The following is a 22,138-nucleotide window of genomic DNA, read 5'->3' as shown; positions in this document are numbered from 1 at the left end:
CAAAACCCAGGGAAACTTTACTTGTTCTCCTCCCTTACATTAAGGTTTCTTCCTTCACGACAGAGACCAAAGGAAAATGCTTCCAAGGCTTAAAAATAAGAGTCTCTAATGAGAGTCTTTATATGATATGAAAACGGGAAACTCAAAGAACTCAAGACCCTCCAGAAAATGCCTGAAGAGTGACTGTGAGTTGATGATCCCGTTGGACCTGGGCTGAGGCACATCTTCCATATAACACAGTGAAACACAGGAAGAAGCTGCCAGCTAAAACCACGAATAATTACCCAAAGAGTAAGTGCTGTAGGTAGACATGAGAATTACTTTCTCTTTTAAGAGATAAGAGAAAGAAATATTTGTTGGCATTTTCTTCTGTAATATGGTTACTTAAGCCTGTTTCAACTTTTAATGTGGAAAATTGTAGTAGACATGTTATGAACTATTCAGTAGCCCTTTGTAAGGCTTAAGGTCATAGCCAAAGCTATATTTTTGTATTCCTAAGTAGTCACCCATGCAGTGTAATTTCAAGAACATACAGAAATATACCTTCCAATTCCTAGAATTTGTACCCAAAAAGAATATTACATTGCTTAAAATGTCAATATTTTCTAATTTGTAAATATTCTTTTATGATGAATCCCTCCTAAACACCTATTAGTTCAACAGAAATGTTCTCTTAATACCTAATTCCTCAGTAACAATAATTTGAGTAATTTGATGACTGAGGAGAGAGAGGCCATTTTTATTGTTCATGGAGCACTGTTCAGGGTAGCAAGGTTGAGAAGAGTATTTCACTAGGGCAACTTCTCCCTGGTGTGTATCCAGAGGGGAAGTATGAAAAAGGAGATGAGAGCAGGATGTCAAATTTTAGTTACTTTGTAGATAGTTCTACTTATGGTCCTTTTGGTAGCCCTGAAGTAGTTAGAATCAATTCTTAGATAAACCAAAATCAAAGGACAAGGCAAAGAATAAGCCATAGTAAATTATTAGCACATTATTTTACTTGTATGAAAGAGAAACCATTGATAAATTGAGCTTTTCTAACATAAGCAAAAATAGAATTGCCCAGAGAAAGAGGATTGAGGGGAAATGAAAAATCTCGAAAAGTTTGAAAACAAAGAACTCTGTTTTTCTTTCCTTGTATAAGCCATTGATTGGTATGAAAGGCTCATAAAGAGATCGCTCTTTAGGAGTGGAAGAGTCATTAAAGAAACAGTTTTGGTGATTTGAAAAACCTTGAGAGTTTAAGCATGAGGTAAATGCATGTGACAGGCTTTCCTTAAGCATGAGGTAAATGCATGTGACAGGCTTTCCTTACATAAGGTTGGCCAGTAGCTTTTTTTTTTAAGATTTTATTTATTTCTTTGAAAGAGAGCACATAATGGGGGGGCGTGGAATGGCAGAGGGAGAAACAGAGTGCCCGCTGAGCAGGGATCCTGACTCAAAGCTCAATCTCAAGACCCTGGGACTATGACCTGAGCCAAAGGCAGACAGTTAAGTGACTGAGCCCCCCAGGTGCCCCTAACGTTGGCCAGTAGCTTTGCTAGCGTCTTCACTTTAGTCGTACCAGGTCTACACTATTTCCTTTATCAGAGTTTTTCATTAGAGTCCCTTCAGGAGCGTCCATTTTCCTGTGATGATCCCTTTAAAGCAAGGCTTGCCTTGCCATATATACCTCATAAGCCTTTAGAAGGCACATGTCCATAGGAAGAGAGGAATTAATGTTGCCAGACTCAGAGGGCTCATGTCATTTGCAGGAAATATTTTAAAACCAACCTAGTGAAAAATCATTCATATAACAAACTAATTGACATCCCCTGGGGAGATATTATGTCATTCAGTAATGGAGAAATAGCAGAAACCCTAGAGACTATGTTTTCAGATAGGACATATTTTCATAGCTACCATTATAAATAATTAATGCTAATTGAGGACTAAGAGCGGTTACTGCTCCACAAACAGAAATAGAGTCTTTTCCTATTGTTGACTAATATACATAATGGCCACATATAATATCAACAAAATAAGACTCATAATATAGGAAAAGGGAGCCAGTTAATATTTTACTCATCCTTCATGTGTATCTCCAATTATAACGTAAATATATAAATGAGGTGACTGTACATGCTGTAACAGCAGTGATTGGAAGGGAGGCGTGGAGATGAGTGATGAGGTTGGGCAACAAACTTCCTTACTTGTCTGGGTGGAGTTCAAATATTAACATGCATATGAAATTCTTGATCACCATAATGAAAAATAAGAATGCTGAGCCATCTGACCAGAATAGGCATTAAAGAAGATTGCTTAGCCAACTCTTTTTTGTTTCTTCAGTTCACATTTACATAACAACCTTCATGTGTCAGACATAAGGGAATAAAAGGATATATAAAAACATAACCTCTATTTTGGAGTTTACAAAAACATAGAGGAGAAATATAAGTATATGGAAGTATACCACGTGATCTATTTCAAGAAAGAGTAAGTAACAGGTGTTTATAAATAACATGGTATCATAATCTCACATACTCTGGAAGGGTGAATGAAGATTTCCTTGGAAAACTGATACCTAAGGAGAATTCTGAAGGACCAACTGACATTAATCAAAGATTAACCCTTGAAGAGAAGACAGCATGTGAAAAATATGAAGGATACAAGGAGTCAGTGTTTGTGGAATTTTTTTTTAAGATTTTATTTATTTATTTGACAGAGAGAGACACAGCGAGAGAGGGAACACAAGCAGGGGGAGTGGGAGAGGGAGAAGCAGGCTTCCCGCGGAGCAGGGAGCCCCATGTGGGACTCGATCCCAGGACCCCTGGATCATGACCTGAGCCGAAGGCAGACGTTTAACGTTAAACTGAGACGCCCAGGCGCCCCAGTGTCTGTGGAATTCAAGTTATCAGAAAGAAAGATAAGGAATTTGTAAACTATGAAATGAGAAAATAAGGAAGGTCCTGTCCATGAAGAGCCTTGCAGGCCACACACAAGAGACTAATCTTTATCAATAAATAGTTAACACTAGAAGAGAAGGCTTGGAGAAGGACCATGATTTCACTTTGAATTCATGGCATATGAAGTGTCTGTGGAACATTCAAGTGGTGATGTACACTTAGCAATTGTTTTATTTGGAAAAGTTGCGGCCTTTGGAATTCATCATATAAATGACAATAAAGGGCGCCTGGGTGGCTCAGTTGGTTAAGCGACTGCCTTCGGCTCAGGTCATGATCCTGGAGTCCCTGGATCGAGTCCCGCATCGGGCTCCCTGCTCGGCAGGGAGTCTGCTTCTCCCTCTGACCCTCCCTCCTCTCATGTGCTTGCTCTCTCTCATTCTCTCTCTCTCAAATAAATAAATAAAAAATCTTTAAAAAAAAAAAAAGTAAATGACAATAAAATCAATTGCATGAAGTAAAATCCTCTTGGAGAGCATGGAGTAAGAAGAACAAAGAGAAAACAAGAAAAGAGAGGTCTCAAGACAAAATACTGCGGAACAGAAATATTTCATAGGTGAATAGAGAATGAGGAGACTGTAGGTCACTAAAAAGAGAGATACCTGGGTGGCTCAGTTGGTTGGGCAACTGCCTTCGACTCAGGTCATGATCCCGGGGTCCTGGGATTGAGTCCCACATGGGGCTCCCTGCTCAGCGGGGAGCCTGCTTTTCCCTCTCCCTCTGCCTGCCACTCCCCCTGCTTGTGCTCTCTCTCTGTCTAATGAATAAATAAAATCTTAAAAAAAAAAAAGGAGAGAGAAAGAGAGAGATAGAGTCAGGAAGAAAGTCAGGATGATGGCATGGAATCCATTTGAAGAATGATGGAACCTTAACTTAAAAAAATATTGCGGGGATGTCAGGCAAAATAACTACAAAAAAATATGCCAATGGCTTCAACAGTAGTAATGTTCCTGTGGGTGATAGAGCAGTGGGAGGCTGGACATGAAAGTTAGGCTGCAGAGCCTTAAGACCTAAACTAAGTAGGGGTAAGATGAGAAGGTGGAGATGATAGTATCTTTTCAAAGAAATTAAAAACATAATTAAAGATGCACAGCCTGCGGGGAGCCTGGGTAGCTCAGTTGGTTAAGTGTTCCAATCTTGATTTCAGCTCAGGTCAAGATCTCAGGGTAGTCGGAGACTGAGCCCCGAGTTGGGTTCTGCACTGGCCATGGAACTTGCTTAAGATTCCCTCCCTCCCCTGACACTCCCCCCTCCCTCTCTAAAAAAATAAAAAATAAAAAGAAGATGCACAGCCTCTGGAAGACTGTATTTATTGATATTAAACATAGATTTCATTTCAGGGCTTTTGAGAGATAAGGAGCCACAGACAAATGAAAAATAACATGTATGCATATGAAGATATTCCTTTTCTCACACTATAGATAAAATAGTTGTATATCAAACCATCTTTGAGTTAAGAATAAGGAATACAAGCAGATAAGAATAAAGAGAAAAAGGAAAATCTCAGGATCCAGTGTGGTGTTTTGTTGTCATTGTTGTTTGTTTGTTTGTTTTCCAGGGGAAATGCATCTTACCCTTAAAACAATCCTTTGATAATAACAACTGAAGAGAAGTCATGTTCTTCATTATCTGGATATGATATATATCCAAGATTTGTCTTGGATAAACAACATTTAAGTACACATTAAGTAAAATCAACTTTTTTTGCTCTAACTTATTTGTAAATCCAATCCATGTGATGAATTACAAATAATCAACATGTACAGTTGCAAATTTTGAGGGGCAAAGAATGATCTGAGAAAACATTGGATTGTTTTACAGAAACATGAATTCTGAAGGAATAATCTTTACTGCTCATACATGGAATATTCAGGAAGGCTAATCAGAATAGTGGTAATATTGATTATGAAGTGAAATGAGAAAATAAATATAAACTTGGTTTGCTAGGCTTTTATATTCAGTCTTTTGCTACAGAATTCAAATATTGATCTCCTCATAAAAATCTCTTTTATTTTCACAAGCTGATTGGTAGATTTCAAAAGTCAGTGATGAGAAACTACACAGCAATAACAACTTTTATCCTGCTGGGACTGACAGATGACCCAAACTGCAAATCCTGCTTTTTATCTTTCTATTTCTCACCTACATCTTGAGTCTAACAGGGAACCTGACTATTATCACACTCACATTGGTAGACTCTCATCTTAAAACTCCTATGTACTTTTTTCTCATAAATTTCTCCTTCTTAGGAGTGTCATTTATCACTGTCTGTATTCCTAGATTCCTGAACAGTATATCAACTGGGGACAATACCATTACCTACGATGCTTGCACAAGTCAAATATTTTTTATTATTCTCTTTGGAGCAACAGAACTTTTTCTCCTGGCAGCCATGTCCTACGATCACTATGTTGCTATCTGTAAACCCTTTCATTACATGACCATCATGAACAATAGGGTGTGCACCTTATTAGTCCTCTGCTGTTGGGTGTCTGGCTTGATGATCATTCTCCCACCCCTTAGCTTGGGACTCCAGCTTGAATTCTGTGACTCCAATGCCATTGATCATTTTGGCTGTGACGCAGGTCCCCTCCTGAAGATCTCATGTTCAGATACGTGGGTAATAGAACAAATGGTTATCCTTGTGGCTGTATTTGCTCTCATAATCACCCTAGTGTGTGTATTTCTGTCCTACACATACATCATCAGGACAATTCTGAGACTCCCCTCTGTCCAACAAAGAAAAAAGGCCTTTCTACCTGCTCATCCCACATGATTGTAATCTCCATCACCTATGGCAGCTGCACTTCATCTATATCAAGCCATCAGCAAAAGAAGAGGTAGCCATAAATAAAGGTGTTTCGGTGCTCACCACTTCTGTTGCACCCCTGTTGAACCCCTTCATTTATACCTTGAGGAATAAGCAACTGAAACAAGCTTTTAATGACTTCATAAAGAAGATGACATTTCTCTCAAAGAACCTGAAGTTTTGACGAATCAGTGTAAAATGAAAGAAGAAAGTCCTCTAAATATTTAACTACAGCTTATGACTTGTTTCATTGCTTTGTGTCTATAATTTAGTTATATTAACCCTCTCAAAGACATTTAATAATACATCCTAATCTCACCTTAATCAAACTCCTTTTTCTTTCAAACCAAACTCAGACATAGTGGCTTGCCTCACTGTAAAACTATAAAATATATTTCCAAGTAATTAAATTTATCTCCACTTCTAACTTAGTCTTTTCTTCAATGTTCTAGGGAAGGAAGGAAAGTAATAATATTTAAAAACTATATAAATTCTATAGAAGACGATTAATAAAACTAGTTTCTTCCCCTAATTGAAGTTATCAAAATTAATATCATAATCTAAAACCCAAATACAATATAGAAAACAGCAACAGCAAAGATGCACCAAAATAAACCAAAAAGGCATTCTAGCCTAATTAAAATAATGAAAACAACAAGTGGAAGAGATAACAAAGGGAATTTGGGAATAATCAGAATTGAAGAGATGGAAACAGCTTCACGAATCCTGATAAGATGTATTAATTATTTACTCATATTTATGACAGAACTTCACTTAAAAGGCATACATTTAATTTAAAACAAGTGTAAACAGGGGCACCTGGGTGGCTCAGTGCGCTAAGCGTCCGAATCTTGGTTTTAGCTCAGGTCATGATCTCATGGTGGTGAGATCAAGCCCTGCGATGGGCTCCGTGTTCTGTGCAGAGTCTGCTTGTTGATTCTCACCCTCTGCCCCTCCCCCCACTCGTTCATGCTCTCTCTCAAATAAATAAATCTTTAAAACATAAATAAATAAAAAATAAACAGGGGGGGCCTGGGTGGCTCAGTCGTTAAGCGTCTGCCTTCCGCTCAGGTCATGATCCCAGGGTCCTGGGATCAAGCCCCACGTCGGGCTCCCTGCTCTGCGGGAAGCCTGCTTCTCCCTCTGCCACTCCCCCTGCTTGTGTTCCCTCTCTTGCTGCCTCTCTCTGTCAAATAAATAAATAAAATCTAAAAAAAAAAAAATGTAAACATTATTTCACTTATTATAGGTTACAAAATTAGAATAAATGCATAAGAGCAAAACTGGAAGACCAAATTTTAAATGATGATGAGATAAGACCATTATTCACATCAACACAAGGCTAAGTGAATGATTTAAGAAGATATCAAGGATGTCTAACCAGTAGAAATAGGAAAAAATAAGGAAATACAAAACAGAAATTTTAAATTTTAAAAGTGGGCTTAAGGAGGGCACATGATGTGATGAACACTGGGTGTTATATGCAACTGATAAATTATTGAACACTACATCTGAAACTAATGATGTACTATAACTTGGCTAATTGAATTTAAGTTAAAAAAATAATAAAATAAAGGAAAATAAATTAATTAATCAATCAATCAATTACTTAAATAAAAGTGGGCTTTGAGAGGCTTCTGCATGGCTCAGTCAGATAAGTGGCCAACTCTTGATTTCAGCTCAGGTCATGATCTCGGGGTTGTGAGATAGAGACTCCTTGGGACTCCTCACTGACCAGGAGTCTGCTTGAGATTCTCTCCTTCTCCCTCTCCCACCTCCTCTGCCCCTTCCCCTGCTTGCCCTCTCTCTCTCAAATAAACAAATAAACTTCTTTTAAAAATCAATAAAAATAAAAGTGGGCTTTGAAATAGCACCTAAACATTCTTTTTCTTTTAAGATTTTATTTATTTATTTGAGAGAGAGAGAGAGGATGAGTGGGAGGGAGGCAAAGGGAGAGGGAGAAGCAGACTCCCCCACTGAGCAGGGAGCCCAACGTGGGTTCAATCCCAGGACCCTGAGATCATGACCTGAAACAAGGCAGACACTTAGCCAACTGAGACACCCAGGCGCCCCGCTTTTAAATTATTTCTATTGGCAGGGCGCCTGGGTGGCTCAGTTGGTTAAGAGTCTGCCTTTAGCTTGGGTCATGACCCCAGGGTCCTGGGATGGAGCCCCACATTGGGCTCCTTGCTCAGCGGGGAGCCTGCTTCTCCCTCTCCCTCTGCTTCTCCCCCTGCTTGTGCTCTCTCTCTCTCTCTCTCACTCTGTCAAATAAATAAATACAATCTTTTTTTAAAAAAAAATTAAATAAATAATTTCTATTGGCATAATTTTGAAAATAACTGCCTTTTTCGAACTACCAATGATATGTCAAACTCTTTTCAAACATTATTATTAATGCCCTTGCCAATCCTGGAAATACATTTAGTTGTATTAAAATCTAGACAGAAGAAGATTGAGTACATTGACCAATACATCTTAGGTAGCAAATAGTGGAGCTGTATTCTGATATCAAGTCATGTTCAGTCCACTACAACACATGACCTTTCAAGCAGTAGTGTAGTTTTGCTGGGAAGGGATGAGAAAAGACACTGATTGAAAGTATGTAAGCTGACATAGTAGTTGGGATCTCTCTCTGCAATCATACATTCAGTTCACTGATGTGTCTGCTTTTCTCTGTGGATTAAATTGATTTACTGACATCAAAGAAAAAAATTAAGTTGTCTAAAAACTTCAAAATTTATGTAATAGATTTTATATACTATGCTATTCATGGAAAAAATCAGAGTGGTTTTTGAAATCGCATGTTATTGTGTTATTCTAATCCTTTTTTTCCAATCAAAAATGCATTGTGGTAAGGCAAGTCTGTGAGGGTAACATTGTTTCGAGATAATTTTGAATCTTCTCTTGTTTGCATATGAAACAGAGTCACTTTCAAATATTGATTTTTTTCCACACTTATTAATCTGTAACATGATATAACTATATTGAGATATGAAAGTTAGAATCATAGTCCTAAATTTTAAGGCAACTTTTCTGAGTTCAAATTTATTGAACAAAGATTATGAGCATTTTCATAGTGCAAATGTCCTTTATCTCCTGATTTATAAGAGGAAAATTTATTCATCTGTGTTTTATAGTATATTCCTTACACTTCTCTGAGATATTTACATCACTGATAAAAACTTGAGGCTTATTTAAAATAAAACCTTGTTGTCTTGAAGATAATTGCCTCCAGGACACCTGGATGGCTCAGTCAGTTGGGCTTCCAACTCTTGATTTCAGCTCAGGTCATGATCTTGGGGTAGTGAGATCAAACCCCACAACAGCTCGATGCTCAGCACAGAGTCTGCTTCAGATTCTCTGCCATTCTTTCTCCCGCTGCCCCTCCCCTGGCTTGTGTGCTCACAGGTGTGCATGCACATGCATGCTCTCTCTCTCTAAAATAAATTAATTAATTAAATTTTAAAAAAAGATAATTGCCTAAAATAGCTATAGTAACTGTAAAATTTCATTTTACTTCTCCTCTCTCTAGGAATTTACTTATAACATAATCCTTTGCTCTTCTAATTAAACATTTTATTGAAAATAAATGTATTAAGAAAATCTCTTTATAATGCCTGAGCAAATGATTTTGATATGGAGCTAGACTTAAAATCTAAAGCTTACCGCAACTTTTCTGGAGCTATTTTATCTTGTTGTTTTATCTACTAATATTGTATTTAATTCATGCAGGCTTATACCATTCTTACTAATTCACTCTCTTGCACACGATCTATATGCAATGTTCTTGTACCTCCATCACTTTCTCTCTGCTAGTTTCAATTCTGGCTGCTCTGTGGCTTCTTTGTCAGAGATGAATGGGAAATCAGTCAGTTTAGATGCTAACATTTGATTTTTCTCAGCTTTTTGCTCAGCAGCCTATCACCCCGTGTTTCTGGTTGAAGAGCTAGCACAGTGACTGGAACATAAGCCCTCTCTGTCTTTGATTCCCTATGATTCCTGTAACTAAAAAGCACGACCACCAAATACATCAGCTATGCAAGCTGGTTAGTTAGTTAACACATTCTATCATGTCACCTCACCTTTCAATCTCCTCTGCTAACAAGACAAGGATTTCCATAAAGTAGGCTGGCTATCATGAAGTTAGGGTTCTAAAGGCTAGTAGGTCTTCCAGTCCAATCTGCAATTCTTTATATCCCTCTCCAGAACTACGTTTTTTATTGAGGTCACATTTACATAACATAAAATGCACCATTTTAACTGTTTTACGGTGTGCAATTCAGTGGCTAGTCGTACATTCACACAGTTGTGCAATCATCACCATTACCTACTTCCATAGCATTGTCATCACCTCAGCAAGAAATTCCATATCTATCAAGCAGTGATACCCTGTCACTTCCTTCCTCCAGCCTCTGGCAACCATTGAGATGCTTTTTGTCTCTAGGATTTACCTATTCTAGACATTTCATATAAATTGAATCAGAATATATATTGCCTTTTGTGACTAGCTTCTTTCACTTAGCATAATGTATTCAAGGTTTATGCATGTATCTGAATCTATCAATACTTCATAATTTTTGTGGATAAATAATATTCCATTGCACAGGTATACCACACTTACTTAGCCATTCATCAGCTGATGGACATTTAGGTTGTTTCCACTTGGGTGCTATTATGAATAATGCTGTTATGAACATTCATGTATAAAATTTTGTTTGTATCATAGCATATTTAGATGTGCTTTCTAATATTTAAAAGAGCTGGTGATGACATTAGAGAGGCATAAAAAATTGGAGGGATGATCATATACATTGTGAGCCAGCAATATCACATTAGCAGTAGAAATATAAATAAATCATATTTTATTTGAAATACATTCATATGCCTAATACCTGGAAATCTTAGAAAATAAATTTATCATTAAAATATTGTTGCTACATGCCATTGTCATAATTATGTGCTCTTAAAATTACTCCAAAATCCAAAAGGGAATTAATGAATAAGAGTGAATTTAATCTAATAATAGTTTCACATTAAAAAGAGAATATGATAAGTGAAAATATCAGTCAATGTAAGATCATACTGTTGATGAACGGAAAGCAAAGCATCATTTCCTAAAGTTATGAAAATGTTTGAGCACAGGTAAAATCATCCCATATGTTGTACAACACCCAAGCTTCTTAATAAAGACCAAATACTAGGTTTCAAAAAACTAATAATATTCTAACATTTGTGTATGAACATGAAATTCTAGAAACTCTTTTTTTTTTTTAAAGATTTTATTTATTTATTTATTTGAGAGAGAGAGAGAGAGAGTGAGAGAGAGAGCGCAAGAGGGGGTAGGGTTAGAGGGAGAAGCAGACCCCCCGCCGAGCAGGGAGCCCGATGTGGGACTCGATCCCAGGACTCTGGGATCATGACCTGAGCCAAAGGCAGTCGCTTAACCAACTGAGCCACCCAGGCGCCCGAAATTCTAGAAACTCTTAATGAATCCATTATTAGGGTATTTAATAGTTTTCAGTCATTTGTAAGCCACCTACTCTCAAACAAGAAAATGATTTGATTATTTTAGGACAGTCCATATTCTATCATGACACCCCTTGTAAGGCAAATCCAGAATGAGTCATATTGAGCATAGTTGTTTTAATCCAAGGCTGTTTTTGTAACATTTTTATAATTTAAACTTAAAGACACGTTCCAAAAATAGTACAAAGTACTACATAGCCCTTTATCTAGTCACAGTTGTTTACATTTTGTACGATTTATTTCATCATTCTCTCTACATATATACATACATGCACTTTATATTCTATATATACAAATACTAATACTATAAACTTAAATATGTATACACACACATACATATACATGCTTTCTAAACCATTGAATAATAAGTTGGACATTGTGCCTCTTTATCTATCGCAGGGTATATTTCCTAATAAGATCGTTATGTTACATAACCAAAGTGCAATGATCAAAATCAGAAAATCTGACATTGATATATTATCTAATCCATAGTCCATATTAAAATTTTATAAATTTTTCCAAGTGGCTTCTTTTACATCTTTCTATTCCCTCTAGATCCAGAATAATGCAGGATTATACATTGCATTTAGTTCTCATTTCTGTTTACCTCTGTCAATCTAGAACAGCTCCTCAGCCTATATTTCACCTTATTGTCTTAAGATTTTTGAAGAAGACATGTCACTCAAGCTCATCTGATTTTTCTTCAAAGTTAAACTGAGGTTTGGGTTTGTTGTTTTGTTTTTTTGGGTTTTTTTAAATTTTTTTGTTTTTGCAGGAATAAAACAGAAGTGATGATAGATCCTTCTTAGTCCACGTTTTCAAGAGCCATATAATGCTGATTTTCCCACTAGTGGTGATAACTGATCACTTGGCTAAAGTGGTCTCTTTCAAATCTCTCTAGACTGCAAAGTTACTATTTTCTCCATGTAATAAGAAGTAATTTATTAGGAGATATTTTGAGACTGTATAAATATCTTGTTCCTCACGAAATTTTCATCCACTAGTTTCAGCATTCATGGATGGCTTGCTAACTTAAATCACTACTTCTATATTGATTAGTCCATATATTTTACTAATAAAGATGATTTTTCTTTTCTCCTGTATATATTATTCATTTATTATAAGGAAGTATTGATTCAAGGACTCTCATTTTACTCAATAAGTTATAATCTCTTAATATCATAATTAATTAGATATCCAAATTCCCCAAATATGGTGAATGGGAGCCTCTTTTTTTTTATTTTATTATGTTATGTTAATCACCATACATTACATCATTAGTTTTTAATGTAGTGTTCCATGATTCATTGTTTGCATATAACACCCAGTGCTCCATTCAGTAGGTGCCCTCTTTAATACCCATCACCAGGTTAACCCATCCCCCCACCCCCTACCCTCTAGAACTTTCAGTTTGTTTCTCACAGTCTATAGTCTCTCATGGTTCCTCTCCCCCACCGATTCCCCCCCTTCATTTTTTCCCTTCCTGCTATCTTATTCTTTTTTTTTTAACATATAATGTATTATTTGTTTCAGAGGTCTGTGATTCAACAGTCTTACATAATTCACAGCGCTCACCATAGCACATACCCTCCCCAATGTCGATCACCCAGCTACTCCATTCCTCCCACCCCCCACCGTTCCAGCAACCCTCAGTTTGTTTCCTGAGATTAAGAATTCCTCATATCAGTGAGAACATATGATACATGTCTTTCTCTGATTGACTTATTTTGCTCAGCATAATACCCTCCAGTTTCATCCACGTCGTTGTAAATGGCAAGATTTCATTCCTTTTGATGGCTGCATAATATTCCATTGTATATATATACCACTTCTTCTTTATCCATTCATCTGTCGATGGACATCTTGGCTCTTTCCATAGTTTGGCTATTGTGGACATTGCTGCTATAAACATCAGGGTGCACATAACCCTCTGTTTCCCTACATTTGTATCTTTGGGGTAAATACCCAGTAGTGCAATTGCTAGGTCATATGGTAGCTCTATTTTCAACTTTTTTTTTTTTTTTAAAGATTTTATTTATTTATTTGAGAGAGAGAATGAGAGACAGAGAGCATGAGAGGGAGGAGGGTCAGAGGGAGAAGCAGACTCCCTGCCGAGCAGGGAACCCGATGCGGGACTCGATCCCGGGACTCCAGGATCATGACCTGAGCCGAAGGCAGTTGCTTAACCAACTGAGCCACCAAGGCGCCCTCTATTTTCAACTTTTTGAGGAACCTCCATACTGTTTTCCAGAGTGGCTGCACCAGCTTGCATCCCCACCAACAGCATAGGAGGGTTCCCCTTTCTCCATATCACTGCCACCCCTGTCATTTCTGACTTGTTAATTTTAGCCATTCTGACTGGTGTGAGGTGGTATCTCATTGAGGTTTTGATTTGGATTTCCCTGAGGCCAAGCGATGTTGAGCACTTTTTCATGTGTCTGTTGGCCATTTGGATGTCTTCTTTGGAAAAATGTCTGTTCATGTCTTCTGCCCATTTCTTGATTGGATCATTTGTTCTTTGGGTGTTGAGTTTGATAAGTTCTTTATAGATTTTGGATACTAGCCCTTTATCTGATATGTCATTTGCAAATATCTTCTCCCATTCTGTCTGTTGTCTTTTGGTTTTGTGGACTGTTTCTTTTGCTGTGCAAAAGCTTTTTATCTTGATGAGGTCCCAATACTTCATTGTTGTCCTTGCTTCCCTTGCCTTTGGCAATGTTTCTAGGAAGAAGTTGCTGAGGCTGAGGTCGAAGAGGTTCCTGCCTCTGTACTCCTTTAGGATTTTGATGGACTCCTGTCTCACATTGAGGTCTTTCAGCCATTTTGAGTCTACTTTTGTGTGTCGTGTAAGGAAATGGTCCAGTTTCATTCTTCTGCATGTAGCTGTCCAATTTTCCCAACACCATTTGTTGAAGAGACTGTCTTTTTTCCATTGGACATTCTTTCCTGCTTTGTCAAAGATTAGTTGACCATAGAGTTGAGGGTCCACTTCTGGGCTCTCTATTCTGTTCCATTGATCTACGTGTCTGTTTTTGTGCCAGTACCATACTGTCTTGATGATGACAGCTTTGTAATAGAGCTTGAAGTCCGGAATTGTGATGCCGCCAGCTTTGCTTTTCTTTTTCAAGATTCCTTTGGCTATTCGGGGTCTTTTCTGGTTCCATACAAATTTTAGGATTATTTGTTCCATTTCTTTGAAAAAAGTGGATGGTATTTTGTTGGGGATTGCACTGAATGTGTAGATTGCTCTAGGTAGCATTGACATCTTCACAATATTTGTTCTTGCAATCCATGAGCATGGAACTTTTTTCCATTTCTTTGTGTCTTCCTCAATTTCTTTCATGAGTATTTTATAGTTTTCTGAGTACAGATCCTTTGCCTCTTTGGTTAAATTTATTCCTAGGTATCTTATGGTTTTGGGTGCAATTGTAAATGGGATCGACTCCTTAATTTCTCTTTCTTCTGTCTTGTTGTTGGTGTATAGGAATGCCACTGATTTCTGTGCACTGATTTTATAACCTGCCACTTTACTGAATTCCTGTATGAGTTCTAGCAGTTTTGGGATGGAGTCTTTTGGGTTTTCCACATAAAGTATCATATCATCTGCAAACAGTGAGAGTTTGACTTCTTCTTTGCCGATTCGGATGCCTTTTATTTCTTTTTGTTGTCTGATTGCTGTGGCTAGGACTTCTAATACTATGTTGAATAGCAGTGGTGATAGTGGACATCCCTGCTGTGTTCCTGACCTTAGGGGGAAAGCTCTCAGTTTTTCCCCATTGACAATGATATTCGCTGCGGGTTTTTCATAGATGGCTTTTATGATATTGAGGTATGTACCCTCTATCCTTATCCTCTGAAGAATTTTGATCAAGAAAGGATGCTGTACCTTGTCAAATGCTTTTTCTGCAACTATTGAGAGGATCCCATGGTTCTTGTTCTTCCTTTTATGAATGTATGAATGTATTGTATCACATGGATTGATTTGTGGATGTTGAACCAACCTTGCAGCCCAGGGATAAATCCCACTTAGTAGTGGTGAATAATCCTCTTAATGTACTGTTGGATCCTACTGGCTAGTATTTTGGTGAGAATTTTTGCATCCATGTTCATCAAGGATATTGGTCTGTAATTCTTTTTGATGGGGTCTTTATCTGGTTTGGGGATCAAGGTAATGGTGGCCTCATAAAACGAGTTTGGAAGTTTTCCTTCCATTTCTATTTTTTGGAACAGTTTCAGAAGAATAGGTATTAATTCTTCTTGAAATGTTTGGTAGAATTCCCCTGGGAAGCCATCTGGCCCTAGGCTTTTGTTTGTTGGGAGATTTTTGATAACTGCTTCAATTTCCTTAGTGGTTATAGGTCTGTTCAGGTTTTCTATTTCTTCCTGGTTCAGTTTTGGTAGTTGATACATCTCTAGGAATGCATCCATTTTTCCAGGTTATCTAATTTGCTGGCATATAGTTGCTCATAATATGTTCTTATAATTGTTTGTATTTCTTTGGTGTTGGTTGTGATCTCTCCTCTTTCATTCATGATTTTATTTATTTGGGTCCTTTCTCTTTTCTTTTTGATAGTCTGGCCAGGGGTTTATCAATCTTGTTAATTCTTTCAAAGAACCAGCTCCTAGTTTTGTTGATCTGTTCTACTGTTCTTTTGGTTTCTATTTCATTGATTTCTGCTCTGATCTTTATTATTTATCTTCTCCTGCTGGGTTTAGGCTTTATTTGCTGTTCTTTCTCCAGCTCCTTTAGGTGTAGGGCTAGGTTGTGTGGCATCTATGTGTTTTAAAAACTGACAGAGTAACCCTAGTTTTATAGAAAATAAAACATAATTCTATCTTTAAAGAAGTCATTTGAATTATGACAAATTCATATTTGATATCATTTACCACGGAAAACTTGTACATAAGTAAATGCTAGTAACTATATGGCAGGAATTAAATTCATCATATATTCCCATTTATTCAGTAGATTCATTGACATGTTTAAGAGATTAAGCTTGTTCTATGTTTTTGAAAAAGATTGTGTGAGAAATCAAGTACATGTGTACTAAATCATATTTTATTTTTTACTGCAATTTTAAATATTTATCCAACATAAGTACTAAAATAAGGGGTGACTGGATGGCTCAGTCAGTTAAGTGTCCAAATCTTGATTTCAGCTCAGGTCATGATCTCAGGTTCATGAGATCGAGACCCGCTCTGGCTCTGTGCTCAGCAGGGAGTCTCCTGGAGATTCTCTGTCCCTCTCTCTTTCCTTCTCCCCCTGCTCACTTTCTTTGTCTCTAAAATTTAAACAAAATCCTTAAAAAAAATACTAAAATAAAATGACACAAATGAAATGCATGATTCATTTCAAAAAAAACTATGCTTTCTTACCATGTTGACAATTGACATTACAAAAAAATAACTTTACAAAATATTTCTTTACATTATAGAAAGTTAAAGTCAGAATACATAGAATGGAAAGAGTTTCTAAGCTCAAGTAAACTAAAGAGATCCAAATAATTAAATTTTAAAGATCAATTCTAAATTAGAAGAGTCAAAATAGTTTTTGTTCAATGTTCTTTTTATGTTTTCATGTTAATTATTTCTCGTTACTTGTCTGAAACAGAAAATATCTTACTAAACACATCTCTGAAGGCTTGTTTAACTTGCTGGTTTCTCAGAGTATAAATGAATGGATTCAACATAGGGGCAACTGAAGTATTGAGCACAGCTACTCCTTTGCCTGAAGTGACTCTTTCATTTGCAGATGGCTTTAGGTACATGAATATACAACTACCATAGCTGATGGATAGAACAATGATGTGAGAAGAGCAGGTAGAAAACGCTTTTTTCTTTTGCTGAACCGATGGGAATTTTAGAATTGTCTTGATGATGTAAACGTAAGAAAGGATTACTAATAACAATGTGACAATGATGATCATCACAGCTAAGAAAAAAGCAATCAGTTCTAGAAAATGTGTGTCTGAGCACGAAAGTTGCAGGACAGGAGAAATGTCACAAATGAAATGATGAATGATATTTGAAGCACAGAAATCCAGGTTAAGAAGAAAAATCAGTGGAGGAAAAACGACCAGGAATCCAGTTGCCCAAGAACTGAGTACAATCTGATGACAAATTCTGCTGCTCATGATGGATGTATAATGCAAAGGTTTGCAGATGGCAACATAACGATCATAGGACATAGCTGCCAGAAGGAAAAATTCTGTAACCCCCAAAAATATGTAAAAAAATAACTGAGATATACAGCCATTATAGGAAATGGCCTTTTCCCTGGTTACAATGGTGATTAGGAATCTGGGGATGCAAACACTTGTGAATGAAATTTCCAGGAAAGAGAAATTACGGAGGAAGAAATACATTGGGGTCTTGAGATGAGAATCCAATAGAGTAAGGGCAATGATGGTTAAGTTTCCTATCATACTCAGCATGTAATTTAGAAATAAAAATAAGAAAATTACAATCTGTAACTGAGAATTATCTGTCAGTCCCAGAAGGATAAACTCTATCTGTTTTGTATGGTTCTTCATTTCTCTTTTGTGATTTCAAACAAATTCTAGAAATAAAAAGGTACAATGATAAGAAATACATGAGTAGCCTTATATCTAGGAAATGATATCTAAAAGGATCCATATTCATATACACACCCATTTATGAGGAAATACTCCATGAGGTTGAAGATGTGATCTAGTACCTTGCAACAGACACTATTTTTTAAAAGCACAATAGAAGTCAACTCAGTTTTGAAAACTGACCTGCAAAATCCATAATAGTTTCTTTTTTCACCATTACTTACAAGCTTCCAGCTCAATTGTACCTAATTCCAAATTTGTTCATTTCTTAAATAAATTAGATAAGATCTTGGTTCCAGATTCAAAAATAATTTATTCATTTTAATTATTAATTTCATCAAAATAAAATATGCCAGTATAATGAATTAAGACCTACAGTTAAATTCTGAAATTTTAGGTTTCATCTTAAAGTGGTATTTGTTTAGAGCCCCGTTATACCCTCTTGCAACTTTTCTATGAACTACTGAGGGAGGCAGAAAATGACAAAAAGAAAAAGAGTGTAAGAGTGTAATACCACAACAAACTAAATACTAGTTGAATCTAGAAAAAATTGAAACAATATAAAGAAGATATAACCACATTTACAAAAGTCCAGTAATGGATCTGAGCAAGAAGAACATATTAATGGCTACTGAGGAAAAGGACAATCCACTCTTAAGACTGAAGTTTTGATGGGTCTTTTATTGTTTAAGAATGAACATTTAAAGAATATCCAAAAAGAATATCCAAAACAATATCCAAAATAATAACTTCAAACTATTATAACAATAAGTTCAGTAATGTGAAAAAACTTTTTTCCTTTACAAAGGAAAAAAAATGTTTAGAATACGTAATGGAATATTTACCTTTCTCAAAAGGCAATTCAATTTTCATATTACATATAAGCTATATGTCATGACACAGTTTGAGTGAAAAGTACAAAACAATCTAAATATTTAAAAATAAGCAATTCTTTAAATAATTTTAGTCATTCAGATAATTACCTTTTGAAGTCATTTAAAATATTCTAAATGTATTTTAGATACAAAATTGCAAAAAAGTTTATACAAACTGACCCCATTTTTATTAATGTCTGCATCTGATACATGAAGGTATGATTTCTGCAAATATATGCAAAAATAAGAGTAATTAAAAATAAAGTACTTTCAATGAGTTGTTAAATTATAGGGCATTTATATTTTTCATTAAAAATTCAGTCATCCTTAATAATATCCTACCAAAGAAATATGCAATGAAACATGCTTTCTCTAACTTTTCTAATTTACTATTTTATAAAAGCAAAATAAAAACAATGTGAGTTCAGAACATTTATTAGTTATATAATTTAGAGCCATATTTTCAATTAAAATAAATCTAGTGATGCACTTTATTTTCCCATTGACCTGAGGAATTGTTATCAATTTGCTAAATAAATAAGGTATTTCCAAATAAACATAAGCACTGGCAGAGAGAGAAAAAAAACTATATCATATAGTATATGTTTTATTTCCTTTAAATAAAAAAAATTTAAATTACATCCCTTATTAATATTGTCAATCAATTATCTTTGCCTGTTCTGAAATTGTTATTCTTTTTATTATTGAATACATAATATTTTTCCTTTTATATGATTTAGCTCATTACCTCATATACAAGTTCACAAACCGCACTAATTATCAAGGATGTTTTTATTGCTCAAAGTGTTAATCAGAATTAGCACCTCCAAAGAGCAGTCTTTCCTATTTTTAAAAAATGTATTAAAACACGTAAAGCCAATTCTCCAAGAAAAAATATCCTCCAATCTTGATATGTTTGATTGACTTGTAGAGTTGTTCAGGCACTCTGTTTATCTAGAGAGCACTAGGATAATCCTCATTCCCTCCACAATTATGCAGTGCAGTGTCTGGTTTAAACCACTTAAGTATTAGAAATGCAAGTGGAAATGCGTAAGTCAAACTTCAAGATCTTGCATTTGTGAGCAATAATTAATGCTTTATACAGGAGCAATAATAAAATATCATTTTTATCACTGCTATTTATTTGTATATAACTTACATGGTATTTGTAATTATTCTTAAATTTTTGAAAGAAAATAACACCACTATTTTAAAATATCACCACTATTTTACTTACCACGAGCAGTTTATGTTGGTATTTTTTTTTCTGTAGATTACATGAGCAAGGATAAACCATAATGAAAGGCAAACATACTCACTAGAAAATAGTATTTAATTCTGTAGGCAGAAAGATTAATATAAAATAATCTCATGTTAATTCAAAGCAAAGAGATAAAGTGTGAATACTTTAATAATGTGATTTTTCTGCACTATCAATATATCTAAACATAGGGTGGAATCTATGCCTTGGATAGTAAAGATTTCTCACAAACTTCTGGTTTTAATGCCGTATAATTTATAAAATGTGTGTCCAACTAATCCCACCTCACAAACATTCATGAAGATTATCACAGCTGAGATGATTACATTGAAACTTGAGAAATATTTATTAGTTTCAAATTATCTAAAATGAATGAGTGCATCTCCACAGGAAATCTAAGGGGAGGGTGTCTCTAAGGAGAAATACGAGAGATGAAAAAACATTCAGAAGAACCTACAAAACGCCAGTTGGCTTGTCTTTATCATTTCATTAAATAGAAGCTCATTGTTTCAAGCATGATGATAAACAACCGTTAAAGTTGTCACATTAAAAAATGCTCATTTCAACACAATCATATAAACAATCAGCAAGACAGTCATCCTCTAAACTAGCAGATTATTTTGGATCATGCATAATAATACATGCCAAGATACCAATAATATGTGCCAAGGTAATTCCTTTTGAGGTTTTGTGGGGTTTTCTCCCCAACATGTGAATCTATCACTGGGACAATAGCATTTGGGTACCTAACTCAAATACTTCTCCTATTTTTTTTTACAAGCAGCTGTGTTCAATATTAAGAAAAGAAATAGAACTTCTGCCTAATATTATGATTTGAGAATGAATATTTTCTTCAGGGATTTGAGAATGTATACCTAAGGTCAACCTTTTTGAAATATTACTAATCATTAGAACACCTATCATTTATTGAATATTTACTATGCATGAAGTACTATGCTGATTGTCATACATACATTATTCAATTTAATCATCATAGTAGGCAAAGTACACATAATTTTGAACTTTCTTGGCTGTTGAAAAAACTGAGAATTAGGGAAATCAATTTACGTGCTCACACTCATGACAAAGTTTAGAAATTATAGAGACAGAATTGCAATTAGATCTTTAATTCCAAAGTGATGATAGATTGATGATGATAGATAGATAGATGATAGATAGATACAGATAGATGATAAATAGATGATAGATACGTAGATAGGTAGATAGATAGATAGATAGATAGAAGAAAGGGCTATTTAATTTGGAAAATAATCAACAATCTAATGCCTGATACAGAGGATATGAGTGTTGAACTTTTTTTTGAATGAATAAATAATGATGGAAAAATTGACATTCTTATATCATAAATGCAAAAACGTGTTCAAGAAATGAAATGAACTCATGAAGCTTTTTGGAGTATACTTTTAAACTAAAAATTTTATTTTTCAACCATAGTTTATATATTTTAAAGTTTAAAACACCATATTACGGGAAAAAACTTGAATATAAATAGAAATAAATGAAGTAACAGTATTTCACACTGAACAAACCACAGGGTAAAAATAAAGATAGAGAAATAATTAGTGTGTAACTCTCTAAAATATCATGCTCTGATCATTGACTATCCATGAGATATATTCTAAAGAATAAAAGGATGACAAATCTGACTTTGTTTGTTATCATTGGTGGTACTGATGGAGTGATTCTAATTTCATTTTGTATCAATTTTAGCATTGGACAAATTAATAAATATGTTGATGTTGACAACAACTTTTCTCTACAGTGAGGTGTTGAATCTCACTATAGAGAAAAAGGGGGGAAGGAGAATCAAATATGAATGAGAAAATAATTCAGAATGATGGATTAGAATTAGAGGCAGCAATGTCAATTAATGATTTTTTTAAAGATTTTATTTATTTATTTGACAGACAGAGCGAGAGAGCACACACAGGGGGAACAGTAGAGGGAGAGGGAGAAACGGGCTCCCCGCCAAGCAGGGAGCCCGATGCGGGGCTCAATTCCAGGACCCCGGGATCATGACCTGAGCCAAAGGCAGACGCTTAACAATCAGAGCCACCCAGGCTCCCCGACAACTAATGATTTCTTTTTTTTTTTTAATTTTTTTATTGTTATGTTAATCCCCATAC

At 35.5% G+C, this 22,138-nt stretch overlaps 2 protein-coding genes across 2 annotated transcripts; one reads left to right on the top strand and one right to left on the bottom strand.

The window, feature by feature from the left end:
* Positions 1-4,990: 4,990 nt before the first annotated feature.
* Positions 4,991-5,935, top strand: LOC116642594 (olfactory receptor 6C2-like). The gene is given in 4 exon segments (XM_032421080.1): positions 4,991-5,042; positions 5,045-5,695; positions 5,698-5,745; positions 5,748-5,935. Coding segments are annotated over 4 exon segments (939 nt in total).
* A 10,939-nt stretch (positions 5,936-16,874) lies between these two features.
* On the bottom strand, positions 16,875-17,813 carry LOC116642395 (olfactory receptor 6C70). Its single transcript, XM_032420778.1, has one exon. The coding sequence runs from the start codon at positions 17,811-17,813 to the stop codon at positions 16,875-16,877; it is 939 nt and encodes a 312-aa protein (XP_032276669.1).
* Between the last annotated feature and the right edge of the window lie 4,325 nt (positions 17,814-22,138).

The sequence above is a fragment of the Phoca vitulina genome, unplaced genomic scaffold, assembly GCF_004348235.1.
Source record: "Phoca vitulina isolate PV1807 unplaced genomic scaffold, GSC_HSeal_1.0 scaffold23, whole genome shotgun sequence".
NCBI classification, from domain to species: domain Eukaryota; kingdom Metazoa; phylum Chordata; class Mammalia; order Carnivora; family Phocidae; genus Phoca; species Phoca vitulina.
This window is presented reverse-complemented; position numbering and strand designations above follow the sequence as displayed.